This window comes from Entelurus aequoreus, linkage group LG07, assembly GCF_033978785.1.
Source record: "Entelurus aequoreus isolate RoL-2023_Sb linkage group LG07, RoL_Eaeq_v1.1, whole genome shotgun sequence".
NCBI lineage: Eukaryota > Metazoa > Chordata > Actinopteri > Syngnathiformes > Syngnathidae > Entelurus > Entelurus aequoreus.
The window spans coordinates 13,277,442-13,300,891 of record NC_084737.1 but is presented as its reverse complement, the minus strand read 5'-3'; the positions used below and the strand labels follow the sequence as shown (position 1 = coordinate 13,300,891).

At 33.8% G+C, this 23,450-nt stretch overlaps 1 protein-coding gene across 2 annotated transcripts in view; it reads left to right on the top strand.

Annotated features, from left to right (window-relative positions):
- The window catches only part of fkbp1ab (FKBP prolyl isomerase 1Ab), a 25,440-nt gene extending 3,253 nt beyond the window's left edge, over window positions 1–22,187 (top strand). The window contains exons 3-5 of one of the 2 annotated variants that reach the window (XM_062052602.1): window positions 12,464–12,576; window positions 12,670–12,794; window positions 20,619–22,187. In XM_062052602.1, the coding sequence (XP_061908586.1) occupies window positions 12,464–12,576; window positions 12,670–12,794; window positions 20,619–20,622 (242 nt within the window). In that variant the 3' untranslated portion in view covers window positions 20,623–22,187. Of the gene's footprint in view, window positions 1–12,463; window positions 12,577–12,669; window positions 12,814–20,618 lie in introns of both variants that reach the window. The other variant, XM_062052601.1, reaches the window with a different exon arrangement.
- Window positions 22,188–23,450: the final 1,263 nt, after the last annotated feature.

The window sequence follows — 23,450 nt, the reverse complement described above, 5'->3', positions numbered from 1 at the left end:
TAATCAACCTTTAACATTCTTCAACGAACATTAACATTTTGTAAAAATCTTTAATACTTTGTAACAATCTTTAATATTTTGTAACAATCTTAAAAAATGTTTTACATTCTTTAAACATTCTTCAACAATATTTAACTTCTTGTATCAATCTTCAACATTTTTTTACATTCTTTATGCATTTTTTAACAATATATAAAATTTTCTTACAATCTTTAACATTTTGTAACACTCTTTAACATTTTGTTACAACATTTTTTACATTATTTAACATTTTTAAAAACATGTTTTACAATTTTTGACATTCTTCATCAACCTTTGACATGTTTTACAATATTTGACATTCTTCATCAACCTTTAACATGTTTTACAATATTTTACTTTCTTCATCAACTTTTAACATTCTTCAATGATCTTTAACATTTTGAAACAATTTTCATAATTTTCTTACAATATTCAACATTTTTCAACACCCTTAAACATGTTGCACCATTCTGTAAGATTTTCAACAATTAACATGTTTCACCATATTTAACCATTTTTTAACAATCTTTAACATTTTGTAGCAATCTGCAAAATTTGGTTACAATTGTCAACATTTTGTTACGATCGTCGACATTTTGTTACAACCTTTAACATTTTGTTAAAAGAAATCTAAAACATTTGTAACAATCCTTAACATTTTTTTTACATTCTATAAATTTTTTTTAATGTTTTTTAAAAATCTTCAACGTCTTGTAGCATTCTGTAACATTCTTCATACGTTCTTTAACATTCTTTAAACAATATTTAACATCTTGTAACAATCTTTAACATTGTTTTAACATTCCTTAACATTCTTTAAACATTTTTTTTACACCATTTTACATTCCTCAATAATCTTAAACATCTTGTAGCAATCTTCAACATTTTGTAACACATTTCAAAAAATTTTTTTACATTCTTTAAAATTCTTTAAACGTTCTTTAAAATCGTTGGTAACTATCTTTAACATTGTTTTACATTCTTTAACATTCTTTTAACATTCTTCAACAATATTTAACATCTTGTACCAATCTTCAACATTTTGTAACAATCTTTAAACATTTTTTTCTACATTCTTTATGCATTTTTACACCATTTTACAATTTTTAACAATCTTTATTATATTGTAACTATCTTTGACATTTTGTAACAATATTCCACATTTTGTAACAACCTTCAACACTTTCTTACAATTTTTAACATTTTGTAACAACATTTTTTACATTCTTTAACATTTTTTACAACATGTTTTACAATATTTTACATTCTTCATCAACCTTTAACATTCTTCAACGTTCATTAACATTTTGTAATAATCTTTAAACATTTTTTTTTATTATGTATGCATTTCTACACCATTTTACAATTTTTAACAATCTTTATTATATTGTAATCATTTTTCACATTTTGTAACAATATTCCACATTTTGTAACAATATTCCACATTTTCTTACAATCTTTAACATTTTGTAACAATCTTTAACATTTTGTAAAAAAATGTTTTACCTTATTTAAAAATTTTTTAAACATGTTTTACAATATTTTACATTCTTCATCAACCTTTAACATTCTTCAACGATTTTTAACATTTTGAAACAATCTTCATCTTTTTTTACAATATTCAAAATTGTTCAATACCCTTAAACATGTTGCACCATTCTGTAAGATTTTCAACAATCAACATTTTTCACCATTTTTAACCATTTTTTTAACAATCTTTAACATTTTGTAGCAATCTGCAACATTTGGTTACAATTGTCAACATTTTGTTACGATCGTCGACATTTTGTTACAACCTTTAACATTTTGTTAAAAGAAATCTAGAACATTTGTAACAATCTTTAAAAATTTGTTTGCATTCTTCAACATCCTTAAATGTTATTTTTTTTACATTATTCAACAATCTTTAACATTTTCTAACAAGCTTTAAACATTTTCTACATTCTTTAGCATTCTTTAAAAATCTTTAACATCTTGTAAGATTCTTTAACATTTGGTAACAATCTTTAACATTGTTTTACATTTAACATTTTTTAAAGTATGTTTTTCAATATTTTACATTCTTCATCAACCTTTAACCTGTTTTACAATATTTTACATTCTTCATCAACCTTTAACATTCTTCAATGATCTTTAACATTTTGAAACAATTTTCATCATTTTCTTACAATATTCAACATTTTTCAACAGCCTTAAACATGTTGCACCATTCTGTAAGATTCTCACTAATTAACATGTTTCACCATTTTTAACCATTTTTTTTTTAACAATCTTTAACATTTTGTAGCAATCTGCAACATTTGGTTACAATTGTCAACATTTTGTTACGATCGTCGACATTTTGTTACAACCTTTAACATTTTGTAAAAAAAAATCTATAACTTTTGTAACAACCTTTAACATTTTTTGGCATTCTTCAACATCCTTAAATGTTTTTTTTTTGTTTTGTTTTTTTTACATAATTTTACATTATTCAACAATCTTTAACATTTGGTAACAATCTTTAACATTGTTTTACATTATTTAACATTCTTTAAACATTCTTCAACAATATTTAACATTTTGTACCAATCTTCAATATTTTGAAACAATATTTAAAACATTTTTAACATTCTTACACTATTTTACAATTTTCAACAATCTTTAACATATTATAACTATCTTTGACATTTTGGAACAATATTCCACATTTTGTAACCATCTTCCACATGTTGTAACAATCTTCAACATTTTCTTACATTCTTTAACATTTTGTAACAATCTTTAACTTTTGTAACAACATTTTTTACATTATATAACATTTTTAAAACATGTTTTACAATATTTTACATTCTTCATCAACCTTTAACATTCTTCAACGTTCATTAACATTTGATTTTGTAACAATCTTCAAACATTTTTTTTTACATTCTTTATGCATTTTTACACCATTTTAAATTTTTTAACAATCTTTATTATATTGTAACCATCTTTCACATTTTGTAACAATATTCCACATTTTCTTACAATCTTTAACATTTTGTAACAATCTTTAACATTTTGTAACACATTTTTTTATATTATTTAAATTTTTTAAAACATGTTTTACAATATTTTACATTCTTCATCAACCTTAAACATTCTTCAACGATTTTTAACATTTTGAAACAATCTTCATCTTTTCTTACAATATTAAACATTTTTCAACACCCTTAAACATGTTGCACCATTCTGTAAGATTTTCAACAATCAACATTTTTAACAATCTTTAACATTTTGTAGCAATCTGCAACATTTGGTTACAATTGTCAACATTTTGTTACGATCGTCGACATTTTGTTACAACCTTTAACATTTTGTTAAAAGAAATCTAGAACATTTGTAACAATCTTTAACATTTTTTTTGCATTCTTCAACATCCTTAAATGTTATTTTTTTACATTATTCAACAATCTTTAACATTTTCTAACAAGCTTTAAACATTTTCTACATTCTTTAACATTCTTTAAAAATCTTTAACATCTTGTATGATTCTTTAACATTTGGTAACAATCTTTAACATTGTTTTACATTTAACATTTTTTAAAATATTTTTTTCAATATTTTACATTTTTCATCAACCTTTAACATGTTTTACAATATTTTACATTCTTCATCAACCTTTAACATGTTTTACAATATTTTACATTCTTCATCAACCTTTAACATTCTTCAACGATTTTTAACATTTTCAATCAATCTTCATCTTTTCTTACAATATTCAACATTTTTCAACACCCTTAAACATGTTGCACCATTCTGTACGATTTTCAACAATCAACGTTGTTCACCATTTTTAACCATTTTTTTTAACAGTCTTTAACATTTTGTAGCAATCTGCAACAATTGGTTACAATTGTCAACATTTTGTTACGATCATCGACATTTTGTTACAACCTCTAACATTTTGTAAAAGAAATCTAGAACATTTGTAACAATCTTTAACATTTTTTTTGCATTCTTCAACATCCTTAAATGTTATTTTTTTTACATTATTCAACAATCTTTAACATTTTCTAACAAGCTTTAAACATTTTCTACATTCTTTAACATTCTTTAAAAATCTTTAACATCTTGTAAGATTCTTTAACATTTGGTAACAATCTTTAACATTGTTTTACATTTAACATTTTTTAAAATATGTTTTTCAATATTTTACATTTTTCATCAACCTTTAACATGTTTTACAATATTTTACATTCTTCATCAACCTTTAACATGTTTTACAATATTTTACATTCTTCATCAACCTTTAACATTCTTCAACGATTTTTAACATTTTCAATCAATCTTCATCTTTTCTTACAATATTCAACATTTTTCAACACCCTTAAACATGTTGCACCATTCTGTACGATTTTCAACAATCAACGTTGTTCACCATTTTTAACCATTTTTTTTTAACAGTCTTTAACATTTTGTAGCAATCTGCAACAATTGGTTACAATTGTCAACATTTTCTTACGATCGTCGACATTTTGTTACAACCTCTAACATTTTGTAAAACTATAACTTTTTAAGATTAACATTAAAGTACCAATGATTGTCACACACACACTAGATGTGGTGAAATTTGTCCTCTGCATTTGTCCCATCCCCTTGGGGAGCAGTGGGCAGCAGCGGCGCCGCGCCCGGGAATCATTTTGGTGATTTAACCCCCAACTCCAACCCTTTGTTGCTGAGTGCCAAGCAGGGAGGTTATGGGTCCCATTTTTATAGTCTTTGGTATGACTCGGCTGGGATTTGAACTCCAACCTACCGATCTCAGGGCGGACACTCTAACAATCTTTAACATTTTTTGGCATTCTTCAACATCCCTAAATATATATTTTGTTGTTGTTGTTTTTTTACATAATTTTACATTATTCAACAATCTTTAACATTTTGTAACAATCTTTAACATTTTTTTTTACATTCTTTAACATTCTTTAAACATTCTTTAAAAATCTTTAACATTTTGTAACATTGTTTAAAAATTTTCAACATCTTAGGCACTTTTTAACACTTTGTAACAATCTTCAATATTTTGTAAAATTATCTAACATACTTCAACAATCGTAAACATTTCGTAACGTTCTTCAATCATTTTGTAACAATTTTCAACATTTTGTGTGATGATTGTGTTGGTGTGTGTGTTGTTAAGTCATGATTGTGTTGGTGTGTGTGTTGTTAAGTAATGATTGTGTTGGTGTGTATGTAGTTAAGTAATGATAGTGTTGGTGTGTGTATTGTTAAGTAATGATTGTGTTGGTGTGTGTGTTGTTAAGTAATGATTGTGTTGGTGTGTGTGTTGTTAAGTCATGATTGTGTTGGTGTGTGTGTTGTTAAGTAATGATTGTGTTGGTGTGTGTGTTGTTAAGTCATGATTGTGTTGGGGTGTGTGTTGTTAAGTAATGATTGTGTTGGTGTGTGTGTTGTTAAGTCATGATTGTGTTGGTGTGTGTGTTGTTAAGTAATGATTGTGTTGGTGTGAGTGTTGTTAAGTAATGATTGTGTTGGTGTGTGTGTGTTAAGTAATGATTGTGTTGTGTGAGTGTTGTTAAGTAATGATTGTGTTGGTGTGTGTGTTGTTAAGTCATGATTGTGTTGGTGTGTGTGTTGTTAAGTAATGATAGTGTTGGTGTGTGCATTGTTAAGTAATGATTGTGTTGGGGTGTGTGTTGTTAAGTCATGATTGTGTTGGGGTGTGTGTTGTTAAGTAATAATTGTGTTGGTGTGTATGTAGTTAAGTAATGATAGTGTTGGTGTGTGTGTAGTTAAGTAATGATAGTGTTGGTGTGTGTATTGTTAAGTAATGATTGTGTTGGTGTGTGTGTGTTGTTAAGTAATGATTGTGTTGGTGTGTGTGTTGTTAAGTAATGATTGTGTTGGTGTGTGTATTGTTAAGTAATGATTGTGTTGGTGTGTGTATTGTTAAGTAATGATTGTGTTGGTGTGTGTGTTGTTAAGTCATGATTGTGTTGGTGTGTGTGTTGTTAAGTCATGATTGTGTTGGTGTGTGTGTTGTTAAGTCATGATTGTGTTGGTGTGTGTATTGTTAAGTAATGATTGTGTTGGTGTGTGTATTGTTAAGTAATGATTGTGTTGGTGTGTGTGTTGTTAAGTCATGATTGTGTTGGTGTGTGTGTTGTTAAGTCATGATTGTGTTGGTGTGTGTGTTGTTAAGTCATGATTGTGTTGGGGTGTGTGTTGTTAAGTCATGATTGTGTTGGTGTGTGTGTTGTTAAGTCATGATTGTGTTGGTGTGTGTGTTGTTAAGTAATGATTGTGTTGGTGTGAGTGTTGTTAAGTAATGATTGTGTTGGTGTGTGTGTGTTGTTAAGTAATGATTGTGTTGGTGTGTGTGTTGTTAAGTCATGATTGTGTTGGTGTGTGTGTAGTTAAGTATTGATTGTGTTGGTGTGTGTGTAGTTAAGTATTGATTGTGTTGGTGTGTGCGTGTTGTTAAGTCATAATTGTGTTGGTGTGTGTGTTGTTAAGTCATGATTGTGTTGTTGTGTGTGTTGTTAAGTCATGATTGTGTTGGTGTGTGTGTTGTTAAGTAATGATTGTGTTGGTGTGTGTGCTGTTAAGTAATGATTGTGTTGGTGTGTGTGTTGTTGAGTAATGATTGTGTTGGTGTGAGTGCTGTTAAGTAATGATTGTGTTGGTGTGTGTGTTAAGTAATGATTGTGTTGTGTGTGTTGTTAAGTAATGATTGTGTTGTTGTAAGTGTTGTTAAGTAATGATTGTGTTGGTGTGTGTGTGTGTGTGTGTGTTGTTAAGTAATGATTGTGTTGGTGTGTGTGTTGTTAAGTAATGATTGTGTTGGTGTGTGTTGTTAAGTAATGATGTTGTTGGTGTGTGTGTTGTTAAGTAATGATTGTGTTGGTGTGTGTGTGTTGTTAAGTAATGATTGTGTTGGTGTGTGTTAAGTAATGATTGTGTTGGTGTGTGTGTGTTGTTAAGTGATGATTGTGTTGGTTAGTGTGTGTTGTTAAGTAATGATAGTTTTGGTTCGTGTGTTGTTAAGTAATGATTGTGTTGGTGTGTGTGTTAAATAATGATTGTGTTGGTGTGTGTGTTAAATAATGATTGTGTTGGTGTGTGTGTTGTTAAGTAATGATTGTGTTGGTGTGTGTGTTGTGTAAGGAATGTGTTTGTGTGTGTGTTGTGTGATGAACGTGTTGGTGCGTGTTGTGTGATGATTGTGTCGTGTGTGTGTTGTTAAGTAATGATTATGTTGGTGTGTGTGTTGTTAAGTAATGATTGTGTTGGTTAGTGTGTTGTGTAAGGAATGTGTTTGTGTGTGTGTTGTGTGATGAACGTGTTGGTGTGTGTGTGTTGTTAAGTAATGATTGTGTTGGTGTGTGTGTAGTTAAGTATTGATTGTGTTGGTGTGTGTGTTGTTAAGTAATGATTGTGTTGGTGTGTGTGTAGTTAAGTATTGATTGTGTTGGTGTGTGTGTTGTAAAGTATTGATTGTGGTGGTGTGTGTGTTGTTAAGTAATGATTTTGTTGGTGTGTGTGTTGTTAAGTAATGATTGTGTTGGTGTGTGCGTGTTGTTAAGTAATTATTGTGTTGGTGTGTGCGTGTTGTTAAGTCATAATTGTGTTGGTGTGTGTGTTGTTAAGTCATGATTGTGTTGGTGTGTGTGTTGTTTAGTCATGATTGTGTTGGTGTGTGTGTTGTTAAGTCATGATTGTGTTGGTGTGTGTGTTGTTAAGTCATGATTGTGTTGGTGTGTGTGTTGTTAAGTAATGATTTTGTTGGTGTGTGTGTTAAGTAATGATTGTGTTGGTGTGTGCGTGTTGTTAAGTAATGATTGTGTTGGTGTGTGCGTGTTGTTAAGTCATAATTGTGTTGGTGTGTGTGTTGTTAAGTCATGATTGTGTTGGTGTGTGCGTGTTGTTAAGTAATGATTGTGTTGGTGTGTGTGTTGTTAAGTAATGATTGTGTTGGTGTGTGTTGTTAAGTAATGATGTTGTTGGTGTGTGTGTTGTTAAGTAATGATTGTGTTGGTGTGTGTGTTGTTAAGTAATGATTGTGTTGTGTGTGTTGTTAAGTAATGATTGTGTTGGTGTGAGTGTTGTTAAGTAATGATTGTGTTGGTGTGTGTGTGTGTGTGTTGTTAAGTAATGATTGTGTTGGTGTGTGTTGTTAAGTAATGATTGTGTTGGTGTGTGTTGTTAAGTAATGATGTTGTTGGTGTGTGTGTTGTTAAGTAATTATTGTGTTGGTGTGTGTGTGTTGTTAAGTAATGATTGTGTTGGTGTGTGTTAAGTAATGATTGTGTTGGTGTGTGTGTGTTGTTAAGTAATGATTGTGTTGGTTAGTGTGTGTTGTTAAGTAATGATAGTTTTGGTTCGTGTGTTGTTAAGTAATGATTGTGTTGGTGTGTGTGTTAAATAATGATTGTGTTGGTGTGTGTGTTAAATAATGATTGTGTTGGTGTGTGTGTTGTTAAGTAATGATTGTGTTGGTGTGTGTGTTGTGTAAGGAATGTGTTTGTGTGTGTGTTGTGTGATGAACGTGTTGGTGTGTGTGTCCTGTTAAGTAATGATTGTGTTGGTGTGTGTGTTGTTAAGTCATGATTGTGTTGGTGTGTGTGTTGTTAAGTCATGATTGTGTTGGTGTGTGTGTTGTTAAGTAATGATTGTGTTGGTGTGTGTGTTGTTAAGTAATGATTGTGTTGGTGTGTGTTGTTAAGTAATGATGTTGTTGGTGTGTGTGTTGTTAAGTAATGATTGTGTTGGTGTGTGTGTGTTGTTAAGTAATGATTGTGTTGGTGTGTGTTAAGTAATGATTGTGTTGGTGTGTGTGTGTTGTTAAGTGATGATTGTGTTGGTTAGTGTGTGTTGTTAAGTAATGATAGTTTTGGTTCGTGTGTTGTTAAGTAATGATTGTGTTGGTGTGTGTGTTAAATAATGATTGTGTTGGTGTGTGTGTTAAATAATGATTGTGTTGGTGTGTGTGTTGTTAAGTAATGATTGTGTTGGTGTGTGTGTTGTGTAAGGAATGTGTTTGTGTGTGTGTTGTGTGATGAACGTGTTGGTGCGTGTTGTGTGATGATTGTGTCGTGTGTGTGTTGTTAAGTAATGATTATGTTGGTGTGTGTGTTGTTAAGTAATGATTGTGTTGGTTAGTGTGTTGTGTAAGGAATGTGTTTGTGTGTGTGTTGTGTGATGAACGTGTTGGTGTGTGTGTGTTGTTAAGTAATGATTGTGTTGGTGTGTGTGTAGTTAAGTATTGATTGTGTTGGTGTGTGTGTTGTTAAGTAATGATTGTGTTGGTGTGTGTGTAGTTAAGTATTGATTGTGTTGGTGTGTGTGTTGTAAAGTATTGATTGTGGTGGTGTGTGTGTTGTTAAGTAATGATTTTGTTGGTGTGTGTGTTGTTAAGTAATGATTGTGTTGGTGTGTGCGTGTTGTTAAGTAATTATTGTGTTGGTGTGTGCGTGTTGTTAAGTCATAATTGTGTTGGTGTGTGTGTTGTTAAGTCATGATTGTGTTGGTGTGTGTGTTGTTTAGTCATGATTGTGTTGGTGTGTGTGTTGTTAAGTCATGATTGTGTTGGTGTGTGTGTTGTTAAGTCATGATTGTGTTGGTGTGTGTGTTGTTAAGTAATGATTTTGTTGGTGCGTGTGTTAAGTAATGATTGTGTTGGTGTGTGCGTGTTGTTAAGTAATGATTGTGTTGGTGTGTGCGTGTTGTTAAGTCATAATTGTGTTGGTGTGTGTGTTGTTAAGTCATGATTGTGTTGGTGTGTGCGTGTTGTTAAGTAATGATTGTGTTGGTGTGTGTGTTGTTAAGTAATGATTGTGTTGGTGTGTGTTGTTAAGTAATGATGTTGTTGGTGTGTGTGTTGTTAAGTAATGATTGTGTTGGTGTGTGTGTTGTTAAGTAATGATTGTGTTGTGTGTGTTGTTAAGTAATGATTGTGTTGGTGTGAGTGTTGTTAAGTAATGATTGTGTTGGTGTGTGTGTGTGTGTGTTGTTAAGTAATGATTGTGTTGGTGTGTGTTGTTAAGTAATGATTGTGTTGGTGTGTGTTGTTAAGTAATGATGTTGTTGGTGTGTGTGTTGTTAAGTAATTATTGTGTTGGTGTGTGTGTGTTGTTAAGTAATGATTGTGTTGGTGTGTGTTAAGTAATGATTGTGTTGGTGTGTGTGTGTTGTTAAGTAATGATTGTGTTGGTTAGTGTGTGTTGTTAAGTAATGATAGTTTTGGTTCGTGTGTTGTTAAGTAATGATTGTGTTGGTGTGTGTGTTAAATAATGATTGTGTTGGTGTGTGTGTTAAATAATGATTGTGTTGGTGTGTGTGTTGTTAAGTAATGATTGTGTTGGTGTGTGTGTTGTGTAAGGAATGTGTTTGTGTGTGTGTTGTGTGATGAACGTGTTGGTGTGTGTGTCCTGTTAAGTAATGATTGTGTTGGTGTGTGTGTTGTTAAGTCATGATTGTGTTGGTGTGTGTGTTGTTAAGTCATGATTGTGTTGGTGTGTGTGTTGTTAAGTAATGATTGTGTTGGTGTGTGTGTTGTTAAGTAATGATTGTGTTGGTGTGTGTTGTTAAGTAATGATGTTGTTGGTGTGTGTGTTGTTAAGTAATGATTGTGTTGGTGTGTGTGTGTTGTTAAGTAATGATTGTGTTGGTGTGTGTTAAGTAATGATTGTGTTGGTGTGTGTGTGTTGTTAAGTAATGATTGTGTTGGTTAGTGTGTGTTGTTAAGTAATGATAGTTTTGGTTCGTGTGTTGTTAAGTAATGATTGTGTTGGTGTGTGTGTTAAATAATGATTGTGTTGGTGTGTGTGTTAAATAATGATTGTGTTGGTGTGTGTGTTGTTAAGTAATGATTGTGTTGGTGTGTGTGTTGTGTAAGGAATGTGTTTGTGTGTGTGTTGTGTGATGAACGTGTTGGTGCGTGTTGTGTGATGATTGTGTCGGTGTGTGTGTTGTTAAGTAATGATTATGTTGGTGTGTGTGTTGTTAAGTAATGATTGTGTTGGTTAGTGTGTGTTGTGTAAGGAATGTGTTTGTGTGTGTGTTGTGTGATGAACGTGTTGGTGTGTGTGTGTTGTTAAGTAATGATTGTGTTGGTGTGTGTGTAGTTAAGTATTGATTGTGTTGGTGTGTGTGTTGTTAAGTAATGATTGTGTTGGTGTGTGTGTAGTTAAGTATTGATTGTGTTGGTGTGTGTGTTGTAAAGTATTGATTGTGGTGGTGTGTGTGTTGTTAAGTAATGATTTTGTTGGTGTGTGTGTTGTTAAGTAATGATTGTGTTGGTGTGTGCGTGTTGTTAAGTAATGATTGTGTTGGTGTATGCGTGTTGTTAAGTCATAATTGTGTTGGTGTGTGTGTTGTTAAGTCATGATTGTGTTGGTGTGTGTGTTGTTTAGTCATGATTGTGTTGGTGTGTGTGTTGTTAAGTCATGATTGTGTTGGTGTGTGTGTTGTTAAGTCATGATTGTGTTGGTGTGTGTGTTGTTAAGTAATGATTTTGTTGGTGTGTGTGTTAAGTAATGATTGTGTTGGTGTGTGCGTGTTGTTAAGTAATGATTGTGTTGGTGTGTGCGTGTTGTTAAGTCATAATTGTGTTGGTGTGTGTGTTGTTAAGTCATGATTGTGTTGGTGTGTGCGTGTTGTTAAGTAATGATTGTGTTGGTGTGTGTGTTGTTAAGTAATGATTGTGTTGGTGTGTGTTGTTAAGTAATGATGTTGTTGGTGTGTGTGTTGTTAAGTAATGATTGTGTTGGTGTGTGTGTTGTTAAGTAATGATTGTGTTGTGTGTGTTGTTAAGTAATGATTGTGTTGGTGTGAGTGTTGTTAAGTAATGATTGTGTTGGTGTGTGTGTGTGTGTGTGTGTTGTTAAGTAATGATTGTATTGGTGTGTGTTGTTAAGTAATGATTGTGTTGGTGTGTGTTGTTAAGTAATGATGTTGTTGGTGTGTGTGTTGTTAAGTAATTATTGTGTTGGTGTGTGTGTGTTGTTAAGTAATGATTGTGTTGGTGTGTGTTAAGTAATGATTGTGTTGGTGTGTGTGTGTTGTTAAGTAATGATTGTGTTGGTTAGTGTGTGTTGTTAAGTAATGATAGTTTTGGTTCGTGTGTTGTTAAGTAATGATTGTGTTGGTGTGTGTGTTAAATAATGATTGTGTTGGTGTGTGTGTTAAATAATGATTGTGTTGGTGTGTGTGTTGTTAAGTAATGATTGTGTTGGTGTGTGTGTTGTGTAAGGAATGTGTTTGTGTGTGTGTTGTGTGATGAACGTGTTGGTGTGTGTGTCTTGTTAAGTAATGATTGTGTTGGTGTGTGTGTTGTTAAGTCATGATTGTGTTGGTGTGTGTGTTGTTAAGTCATGATTGTGTTGGTGTGTGTGTTGTTAAGTCATGATTGTGTTGGTGTGTGTGTTGTTAAGTCTTGATTGTGTTGGTGTGTGTGCAGGTTCTTTGACGGACGGCCGCAAGTTTGACTCGTCTCGAGACAGAGACAAACCCTTCAGGTTCAAGATTGGCAAACAGGAAGTGATCCGAGGCTGGGAGGAGGGTGTGGTGCAGGTAAGAACAGCAATTATGTTCATACCTTCATTTAGTGACATCATGTATGTTGTTGTTTTTGTGTTGATGATGTATGCCTCGTCCTTCCTGCAGATGAGCGTAGGCCAAAGAGCCAAACTGACGTGTTCTCCGGACTACGCGTACGGAAACAAAGGCCACCCGGGCATCATCCCCCCCAACGCCACCCTCGTTTTTGACGTGGAGCTGCTGGCTCTGGAGTAAATATGAACGTCTTCCGTACGTCTCGTTTCGTACCATTCAGTGTCGAGTTTATATTTGCACCTTTAAACGTCGTCTTATATTCCGTCCTGTAGTAGGTGTGGTTTTACACTGATGCTCCTATTGGAGGGAAAATCTAATTGAAATAATTTACGCTGAAGCAGCAGTTTTTTTTTTGTCTTATGGACGTCTTATTTTTTGCGATCATTTGAAGTCACCAAACTATTATCCAGCTGCTAAGAAACATCATTGTGGTTTTTTTTTTAAATTATCCACCACTTGTTGAAAACATGACTTCTAAAAGATTCATTTTTGTGTTAAAAACATTTGTTCAAAAACAAGTCTTAAAAAAATACTATTTTCAAGGCTGTCTTATACAAACCCCGTTTCCATATGAGTTGGGAAATTGTGTTAGATGTAAATATAAACGGAATACAATGATTTGCAAATCCTTTTCAACCCATATTCAATTGAATGCACCACAAAGACAACATATTTGATGTTCAAACTCATAAACTTTTTTTTTTTTTTGCAAATAATAATTAACTTAGAATTTCATGGCTGCAACACGTGCCAAAGTAGTTGGGAAAGGGCATGTTCACCACTGTGTTACATGGCCTTTCCTTTTAACAACACTCAGTAAATGTTTGGGAACTGAGGAGACACATTTTTGAAGCTTCTCAGGTGGAATTCTTTCCCATTCTTGCTTGATGTACAGCTTAAGTTGTTCAACAGTCCGGGGGTCTCCCTTGTGCTATTTTAGGCTTCATAATGCGCCACACATTTTCAATGGGAGACAGGTCTGGACTACAGGCAGGCCAGTCTAGTACCCGCACTCTTTTACTATGAAGCCACGTTGATGTAACACATGGCTTGGCATTGTCTTGCTGAAATAAGCAGGGGCGTCCATGGTAACATTGCTTGGATGGCGACATATGTTGCTCCAAAACCTGTATGTACCTTTCAGCATTAATGGTGCCTTCACAGATGTGTAAGTTACCCATGTCTTGGGCACTAATACACTCCCATACCTTCACAGATGCTGGCTTTTACACTTTGCGCCTATAACAATCCGGATGGTTCTTTTCCTCTTTGGTCCGGAGGACACGACGTCCACAGTTTCCAAAAACAATTTGAAATGTGGACTCGTCAGACCACAGAACACTTTTCCACTTTGTATCAGTCCATCTTAGATGAGCTCAGGCCCAGCGAAACCGACGGCGTTTCCGGGTGTTGTTGATAAACGGTTTTCGCCTTGCATAGGAGAGTTTTAACTTGCACTTACAGATGTAGCGACCAACTGTAGTTACTGACAGTGGGTTTCTGAAGTGTTCCTGAGCCCATGTGGTGATATCCTTTACACACTGATGTCGCTTGTTGATGCAGTACGGCCTGAGGGATCGAAGGTCACGGGCTTAGCTGCTTACGTGCAGTGATTTCTCCAGATTCTCTGAACCCTTTGATGATATTACGGAGCGTAGATGGTGAAATCCCTAAATTCCTTGCAATAGCTGGTTGATAAAGGTTTTTCTTAAACTGTTCAACAATTTGCTCACGCATTTCTTGACAAAGTGGTGACCCTCGCCCCATCCTTGTTTGTGAATGACTGAGCATTTCATGGAATCTACTTTTATACCCAATCATGGCACCCACCTGTTCCCAATTAGCCTGTTCACCTGTGGGATGTTCCAAATAAGTGTTTGATGAGCATTCCTCAACTTTATCAGTATTTATTGCCACCTTTCACAACTTCTTTGTCACGTGTTGCTGGCATGAAATTCTAAAGTTAATGATTATTTGCAAAAAAAATAAATGTTTATCAGTTTGAACATCAAATATGTTGTCTTTGTAGCATATTCAACTGAATATGGGTTGAAAATGATTTGCAAATCATTGTATTCTGTTTATATTTACATCTAACACAATTTCCCAACTCATATAGAAACAGGGTTTGTATATTAACCTTCGTCTCATATTCAGGTCGTTTTATATTCAGTGCCTTCTTTTAATTGGTCACCTTATTTTCAGTTGTCTTATATTTAGGGTCCTCTTGCATTTAGTGTCATCTCAAAATCAGCCATTTTATATTTAGGGTCGTCTTATATGTAGTGTCTTAAATTTGGTCGTCTTACGTTGATTATTTTTTATACAGGTACCGTATTTTTTTGGAGTATAAGTCGCACCGGCCGAAAATGCATAATAAAGAAGGAAAAAAACATATATAAGTCGCACTGGAGTATAAGTCACATTTTTTGGGGAAATTTATTTGATGAAACCCAACACCAAGAATAGACATTTGAAAGGCAATTTAAAATAAATAAAGAATAGTGAACAACAGGCTGAATAAGTGTACGTTATATGAGGCATAAATAACCAACTGAGAAGGTGCCTGGTATGTTAACGTAACATATTATGGTAAGAGTCATTCAAATAACTATAACATATAGAACATGCTATACGTTTACCAAACAATCTGTCACTCCTAATCGCTAAATCCCATGAAATCTTATACGTCTAGTCTCTTACGTGAATGAGCTAAATAATATTATTTGATATTTTACGGTAATGTGTTAATAATTTCACACATAAGTCGCTCCTGAGAAAAAGTCGCACCCCCGGCCAAACTATGAAAAAAACTGCGATTTATAGTCCGAAAAATACGGTATGTGCTATATAAAGGGCTGTTTTACCGTCAGAGTCGTATTCAGGGTAGTTTTATATACAGAGTTACCTTATAATCATGGTCGTCTTATATTTAGTGTCATCTTAAATTGGTCATCTTACTGTAGGTTCAGGATTTTTTTATACAGGTTTGTCCTATATAAAGGGCTGTTTTACATTCAGTGTCGTAATCTATTCAGAATAAAAGATGGCGCCAAATATAAGACAGCCAAATTCAGGATGACACAAAATAAAAGTAGGATGACACAAAATATAAGAAGACCCTGAATATGAGATCATTCTTAATATAAAACGACCCTGAATATAATATGAGTCTAAATGTAAAACAGTCCTTTATTTCAGACAAATCAGTATAAAAAAAATCTTCACCATAAGATGACAGAAAATAAGATGGCACTAAACACAAGACAACCCTAAATTTAAGAATATGCTGAATATAAAACTACCCTGGATATAATTCAACTCTTGATGTAAAACAGCCCTTTATATAGGACAAACCTGAACATAAGATGACAGAATTTAAGATGACACTAAATATAAGACAACCCTTAATGTAAGACAACTCTGGATATAAAACTACCCTAAATGTAAGACAACCAAATTTAAAATGACACTAAATAAAGGATGGCTCCAAATATAAGACAGCCAAATTCAGGATGGCACAAAATAAAAGTAGGATGACACAAAATATAAGAAAACCCTGAATATGAGATCATTCTAAATATAAATCGACCCTGAATATAATATGAGTCTAAATGTAAAACAGTCCTTTATTTCAGACAAACCAGAATTAAAAAAACCTTCACCATAAGATGACAAAAATTAAGATGGCACTAAACACAAGACAACCCTAAATTTAAGAATACACTGAATATAAAACCACACTGCTTGGTGCCTCGTCTGAGCTGCTCTGACTTAGATTACCATAGCAACTAAATACATTACCATAGTAACTAGTATATCATGCTGATTCCAACCATTGAAATACATCACTGCACATCATAATGGCGGCCACACTTTCCATCTTAAAGATCTAAAAAAATTATTTAGGAATGTCTGGCGGGCCAGATTGAAAAGCTTAACGGGCCACATGTGGCCCCCGGGCCTTAATTTGCCCAGGTCTGGTCCAGAGTATACTAGAGTAATAAAGTAAACTACCCTAATTTCCGGACTATAAGCTGCACCTGACTATAAGCCGCACCAGCTAAATTTAGGGGAAAATACAGATTGCTCCATATATAAGCCGCACCAGACTATAAGCCGCACCAGACTATAAGCCGCACCAGACTATAAGCCGCACCAGACTATAAGCCGCACCAGACTATAAGCCGCACCAGACTATAAGCCGCAGGGTTTTGATGTGTAATTACTGTGGTATATAGGGGTTCCTGCTACCACGGAGGGGATTGTCGGGACAGAGATGACTGTTTGGGAACGCAAAGCGTCCCATTTATTAACAATACATCTTTCAATCATTCAATCAAACTTTCACATCTTTGACATGGCGAACAGCATTCGTGCAGAGTACAAATAATACAACGGTGCAAAGTAATACAAAGTGCTCGCCTGTACGTTATCAAAATAACCAGCCTACCGGTATATGAAAAGTCAGTCTTTAATCATTGTGTCATCGTCTTCCTCCTGCGTACTAAAACCACCGAAATCCTCTTCGTCGGTGTCGGAGAAGAACAGGCCGTAAATAAGCCGCACTGTTGTATAAGCCGCAGGGACCAGAACGAGGGGAAAAAGTAGCGGCTTATAGTCCGGAAATTACGGTATAACATAGTCCTCCTGTAGTGCAAGACTGCCTGGCATACTGTATAACAGGAAATTATAAACTGGGCTCAATCTGCCCTGCTCTAACATATTTTTATGAGTAACACAAATGTGCTGCAAGCTAGTGGTGAGTGCTTGAAGTGGCCTAGCAGTCAACCAGAGCTTCTGAAATGCTGCGTTGAGACAGGGCACCTCCGTTCACTGCAAGCTGCTAAGTGTGCGCCATGCAGGGCAGACTATCCACCGTAGCTTTTGCCATCAGTGTGTGAATGTGTGTGTGAATGGGTGAATGTGGAAATAGTGTCAAAGTGCTTTGAGTTCCTTAAAAAAGGTAGAAAAGCGCTATGCAAGTATACAAGTATAGTATACTGCGTGCGTTGTCCCTGACCACAACGTGGGCTTTCGCCTTGGGGCGGTTTTTGTTGTAATTTAATTTTTTCTCGGCGGAGTCTTTAAGCGACAACTGTGTGGTACTACTTTTTTTCGGTGTTTGCTTTTCATTAGAGATGTCCGATAATGGCTTTTTTGCCGATGTCCGATATTCCGATATATTCCAACTCTTAATTACCAATACCGATATCAACCAATACCGATATATACAGTCGTGGAAATTAACACATTATTATGCCTAATTTTGTTGTGATGCCCCGCTGGATGCATTAAACCAGACCTGGGCATTCTGCGGCCCGCGAGCCGCATCCGGCCCTTTGTGCGTCCCTGTCCGGCCCGCGTGAGGCCAATTATAAATTACAAAATAAATTTTAAAAAGTATCTATGTCGAGTGTGCAATACAACGGTGCTGCTTTTGTTTTGAAAATCGTTATTTGTATTACTTCCGTGTGGACGTATGCGTGATTGTGAGTGAATGTGAACAACTGCAATTACAAAATAAAGTTGAAAAAACATCTATGTCCTGCGCGCAATACAACTGTGCTGCTTTTATTTTGAAAAGTATTATTTATGGGCGTGTGTCCGTGTGTAACCTGCGAGTGAAGGTGCACATGCAGCGACAAGTGATGCACGCTTTACACCCGAGACGCCAAAAAGAGAAAAGTTGATGAGGAATGGCGTGTTTTCAACAACACATGAACTGCAAAGCAACGTCCCCTCACCTAAGGTGCGTGCCTGCGCAATTGCGCACTGCTCAAGCGTCCGCTGCGCGCAGCAAATATATGCCGCGCACCAAATCAAATCCCATCTGAATTATAAACAAAATAAACATATTTATTCTATGGAATTTTGCAATGCAACTTTGAGTGACAGTGACAACAAGCGGCCCTAACGGTGTTCGTCAACACCGTTCAATTATTGTAACGTCTATCGAGATGCTTCGAGGACAGGAATTATATCGATCACTTTAATGAACAAAACTGTTTATATTCGGACATAACCACACCAAAAACATGAGTAAAACACTTCTATCTCAAAAAACTAGTCATTTTCTGCCGTACAAACCAGGCCAAAAGCAACTTGTCATCTGTCACCAACACGCATAGCACTAAACCACTGGTGCGTTTAAGGCCACACAAAAAGTCGGACAACTCAAACACCACACAAAGTTACACTATGACTCCTCAGTCATACGTGTGCTTATTTTACTGTCATTTATTATTAATGTTAATTTATATATATTAGTCATGGAATGCTGTTACACACACTATGTTGAAGTATTACTATTATTATTATTATTATTATTATTTATCTTACGGTATATATCAAAAATAATATTGAGCAAAATTTAATTGAAATATTGTCGATGTGGCCCTCCAGCAGTGCTCGGGTAGCTCATGCGGCCCCCGGTAAAAATTAATTGCCCACCCCTGCATTAAACAATGTAACAAGGTTTTTCAAAATAAATCAACTCAAGTTATGGAAAAAAAGTGCCAACATGGCACTGCCATATTTATTATTGAAGTCACAAAGTGCATTATTTTTTTTAACATGCCTCAAAACAGCAGCTTGGAATTTGGGACATGCTCTCCCTGAGAGAGCATGAGGAGGTTGAGGTGGGCGGGGTTGGGGGGGTGGGGTTGAGGTAGGGGGTAGGCGGTAGCGGGGGTGTATATTGTAGCTCCCAGAAGAGTTAGTGCTGCAAGGGGTTCTGGGTATTTGTTCTGTTGTGTTTATGTTGTGTTACGGTGCGGATGTTCTCCCGAAATGTGTTTGTCATTCTTGTTTGGTGTGGGTTCACAGTGTGGCGCAATTTTGTAACAGTGTCAAAGTTGTTTATACGGCCACCCTCAGTGTGACCTGTATGGCTGTTGACCAAGTAGGCATTGCATTCACTTGTGTGTGTGAAAAGGCGTAGGTATTATGTGACTAGGCAGGCATGCAAAGGCAGTGCCTTTAAGGTTTATTGGCGCTCTGTTCTTCTCCCTACGTCCGTGTACACAGCGGCGTTTTAAAAAGTCATAAATTTTACTTATTTTAAAACCGATACAGATAATTTTGAAACCGATACCGATAATTACGATATTACATTTTAAAGCATTTATCGGCATCTCTACTTTTCATCCATCTTCCGCTTGTATACATCGTGTATCTCCTTATGATTCTTGAAGAGGTGGGAGATCAAATTGCTCGTATTAAAGGAAGACGTCTCGCATAACCAACTTTTTGCAGTCATTGCAAATTGCCAGTTTTTTATCCGTCAGACACACTTTAAAATAATCCCAAACCACAGACATGGTGTCATTACTCAGTCACCGAGCGAGCTGGCTTGTTAGCCACGGCTACAGCACCGGCAACAACACACTCCTGTTGTTGTTATGCTGCGCTCGCGGCGGTTTGATGAGGTCATCGAACGTCGCCAGTAAACCTCTCATGCTGCAGTCGTGCTGCAACTCCAGTGTTGTGTGTGGGGAGAGGGGAGAGGGGAGGGGCTGCTGACTGGGTTTATATCCGTGTTTTACCGGATATGTACCGCTCCGTACAACAGCGTTTTAAAAAGTCATTAATTTTACTTTTTGAAACAGATAATTTCCGATATTACATTTTAGAGCATTTACCGGACGATATTATCGGACATCTCTAAATAATAATAATAATACTAATACTAATACTAACAACTTCAATTTATAATGCACTTTTTATTCAACATCACACCTCAAAGTGCTGAATATACATATTAAATCATAATACTGCAAATATACGATGATGACCATATTTTCAAGACCTGTTTTTGGACAAAATAAGTTTATCGACAAATAGTTTTTTTAATGTGAGTGACAGGAAGAAAAGCTCTGACTTGAAAAAGAAGCAATTCGGTGTGCATGTGTGAACTTCTAGACCCCCAATATAGGACTCTACATATCGACTACCATATAAGGCGACGTATTTTCACCGACTCCTTCATTTTTTTCCAGATGATTTTCTGCTGCTGACTGGAAAAGAAGAAGAAGCAAGTCCTTGTCACAATATTGATACAACACATTTTATTACAACTCCAATCTTCAAATGAAAGTGCATGCGGTAAAGTACTCGTGCATTACTATGAATATTACTACTATTATTACTTTTACTGCAAACATACTTATACAAGCACACAAGAGTTCAATACATTTAGCATTGGAAGTGCTACTGTACAGCATGTACAGTAAAGTATGTGTGTAGTACACACATACTTTACTGTATATTGTGTACACATTCTATTTAGTGCCAGTACACGAATGCCGCGTGTTCGAGTCCCGCTACTGAAAAGTTCCATTATGTCCGCGTAAAACTTTGCATTATTTTGCCCTTTTTAAATGATTTTCTCTCGCTTTCTTACAAGTTCAATCCAAAAAAAGACACAAAACAATCAACAATCAAATGTGTATTTTTCTCATGGCAGTATTACAAAAGTACACGTAAATCATTGACAATGTCTGATACACTACAGTACCTATGTAGTTGTGTGTGTATGTAGGATAAAGCAATGGTTGCATATCCTAAAAAAAACCCAATAAAAACATTCAATTGTCTTAAATGCCCGGTGGCCATTTAGACAAAAAAAAAAAAAGATCTCAATGAAAATTCTGTTAGAAAAAAAAAAAGATGCTGGGTCATGTCCATTCAACACAGAAGATATTTGTTCATGTCTAAAAGAAAATGTTCTCACATGGAAAAACAATCACCTTTACATAACTATACTGTAGTAGTCAATATAATATCAAACATGTAGAAATATCAAATAAATAAAGGGATGTCCACCTGTACATCCTTCATGACAACATACTATCAACAACCTTGTTTAATATTTTATAACTTTTAAATAGTCTTTTTTTTAAACTTTATTTGATGTTCTTTTACATTCTTAAACATATTTGATCACATTTTTACTTTGACATTTTTCAAATTCATTTTCCTACAAACATTTCCCAACATTGTTTTATACTTTTTAACAGTCTTTAACATGTCGTAACATTCTTTAATATTTTCTGTCAGTCTCTAACATTTCCTAACATTCTTTTTATAGTTTGTCGTTTTTTAAATATTTTATTATCAGTCTTGAACATTTCCAAACATTCTTTAATATTTTCTGTCATTTTTACATTTTCTAACAGTCCAACATTTCCTAACATTCTTTTTATAGTTTGTCGTTTTTTAAATATTTTTTTACCAGTCTTGAACATTTCCCAACATTCTTTAATATTTTCTGTCATTTTAATTAAATGAATACAATTTTCCATAACAGTCTTGAACATTTTCTAACATTCTCTTATATTTTCCGTCATTTTTACATTTTCTAAGTCTATAACATTTCCCAACATTCTTTTATAGTTTCTGTCACTTTTTTATGTATTTTAGTAACATTCTTTAACATTTCCTAACATTCTTTAATATTTTCTGTCATTTGAAAAAAAAGAAAAAGCTTCCATAACAGTCTTGAACATTTCCTAACATTCTCTAATATTTTCTGTCATTTTTACATTTTCTAAAAGTCCCTAACATTTCCCAACATTCTTTTATAGTTTGTCACTTTTGAAATATTTCATCAACAGTCTTTAACATTTCCTAACATTCTTTAATATTTTCTGTCATTTGAAAAAAAAAAAAAAAAAACGTTCCATAACAGTCTTGAACATTTCCTAAAAGTCTCTAACATTTCATAACATTCTTTTATAGTTTCTGTCACTTTTTAAATATTTTATTAACAGTCTTTAACATTTCCTAACATTCTCTTATATTTTCTGTCATTTTTACATTTTCTAACAGTCTCTAACATTTCCTAACAATCTGTTTATAGTTTATGTCATTTTTTAAAATATTTCATCTACAGTGTTTAACATTTCCTAACATTTTCTTATATATACTCATTTTCTTATATTTACTAATTTTTACATTTTCTAACAGTCTCTAACATTTCCTAACATTTTTTTTTCATAGTTTGTCACTTTTTAAATATTTCATTAACAGTTTTGAAAATTTCCTAATATTCTTTCATACTTTCTGTCATTTAAAAAAAATTAAAAATTCCGTAAAAGTTTTGAACAGTTCCTATCATTCTCTTATATTTTCTGACATTTTTACAGTCTCTAACATTTCTCAACATTCTTTTATAGTTTGTCACTTTTTAAATATTATATAAACAGTCTTTAACATTTCATAACATTATTTGATATTTTCTGTCATTTAAATTTTTTTTTAAATAAAATGTTCCATAACAGTCTTGAACATTTCTTAACATTCTCTTATATTTTCTGTCATTTTTACATTTTCTAACAGTCTCTAACATTTTCCAACATTATTTTATAGTTTGTCTTTTTTAAATATTTTATTAACAGTCTTGAACATGTCCTAACATTCTTTAATATTTTCTGTCAGTAAAAAAAAACATTCTATTACAGTCTTGAACATTCTCTCATATTTTTTGTCATTTTTACATTTTTCTAACATTTCCTAACATTCTTCTTATAGTTTGTCACTTTTTAAATATGTTATTAACAGTCTTGAAAATGTCCTAACTATTCTTTAATATTTTCTGTCATTTGAAAAAAAAAAAAAAAAAAGGTTCCGTAACAGTCTTGAACATTTCCTAACATTCTCTTATATTTTCTGTCATTTAAAAACATTTTTTTAGCAGTCTCGAACATTTCCCAACATTCTTTTTGTCATGAAGTGGTGGTGACGAACCCCATGATGCAGAGATGGCAGGCTTGGTACAAGAAAACATGGTTTTAATGTTATAAAAATGCAAGGAAAAAACAAACCAGGGA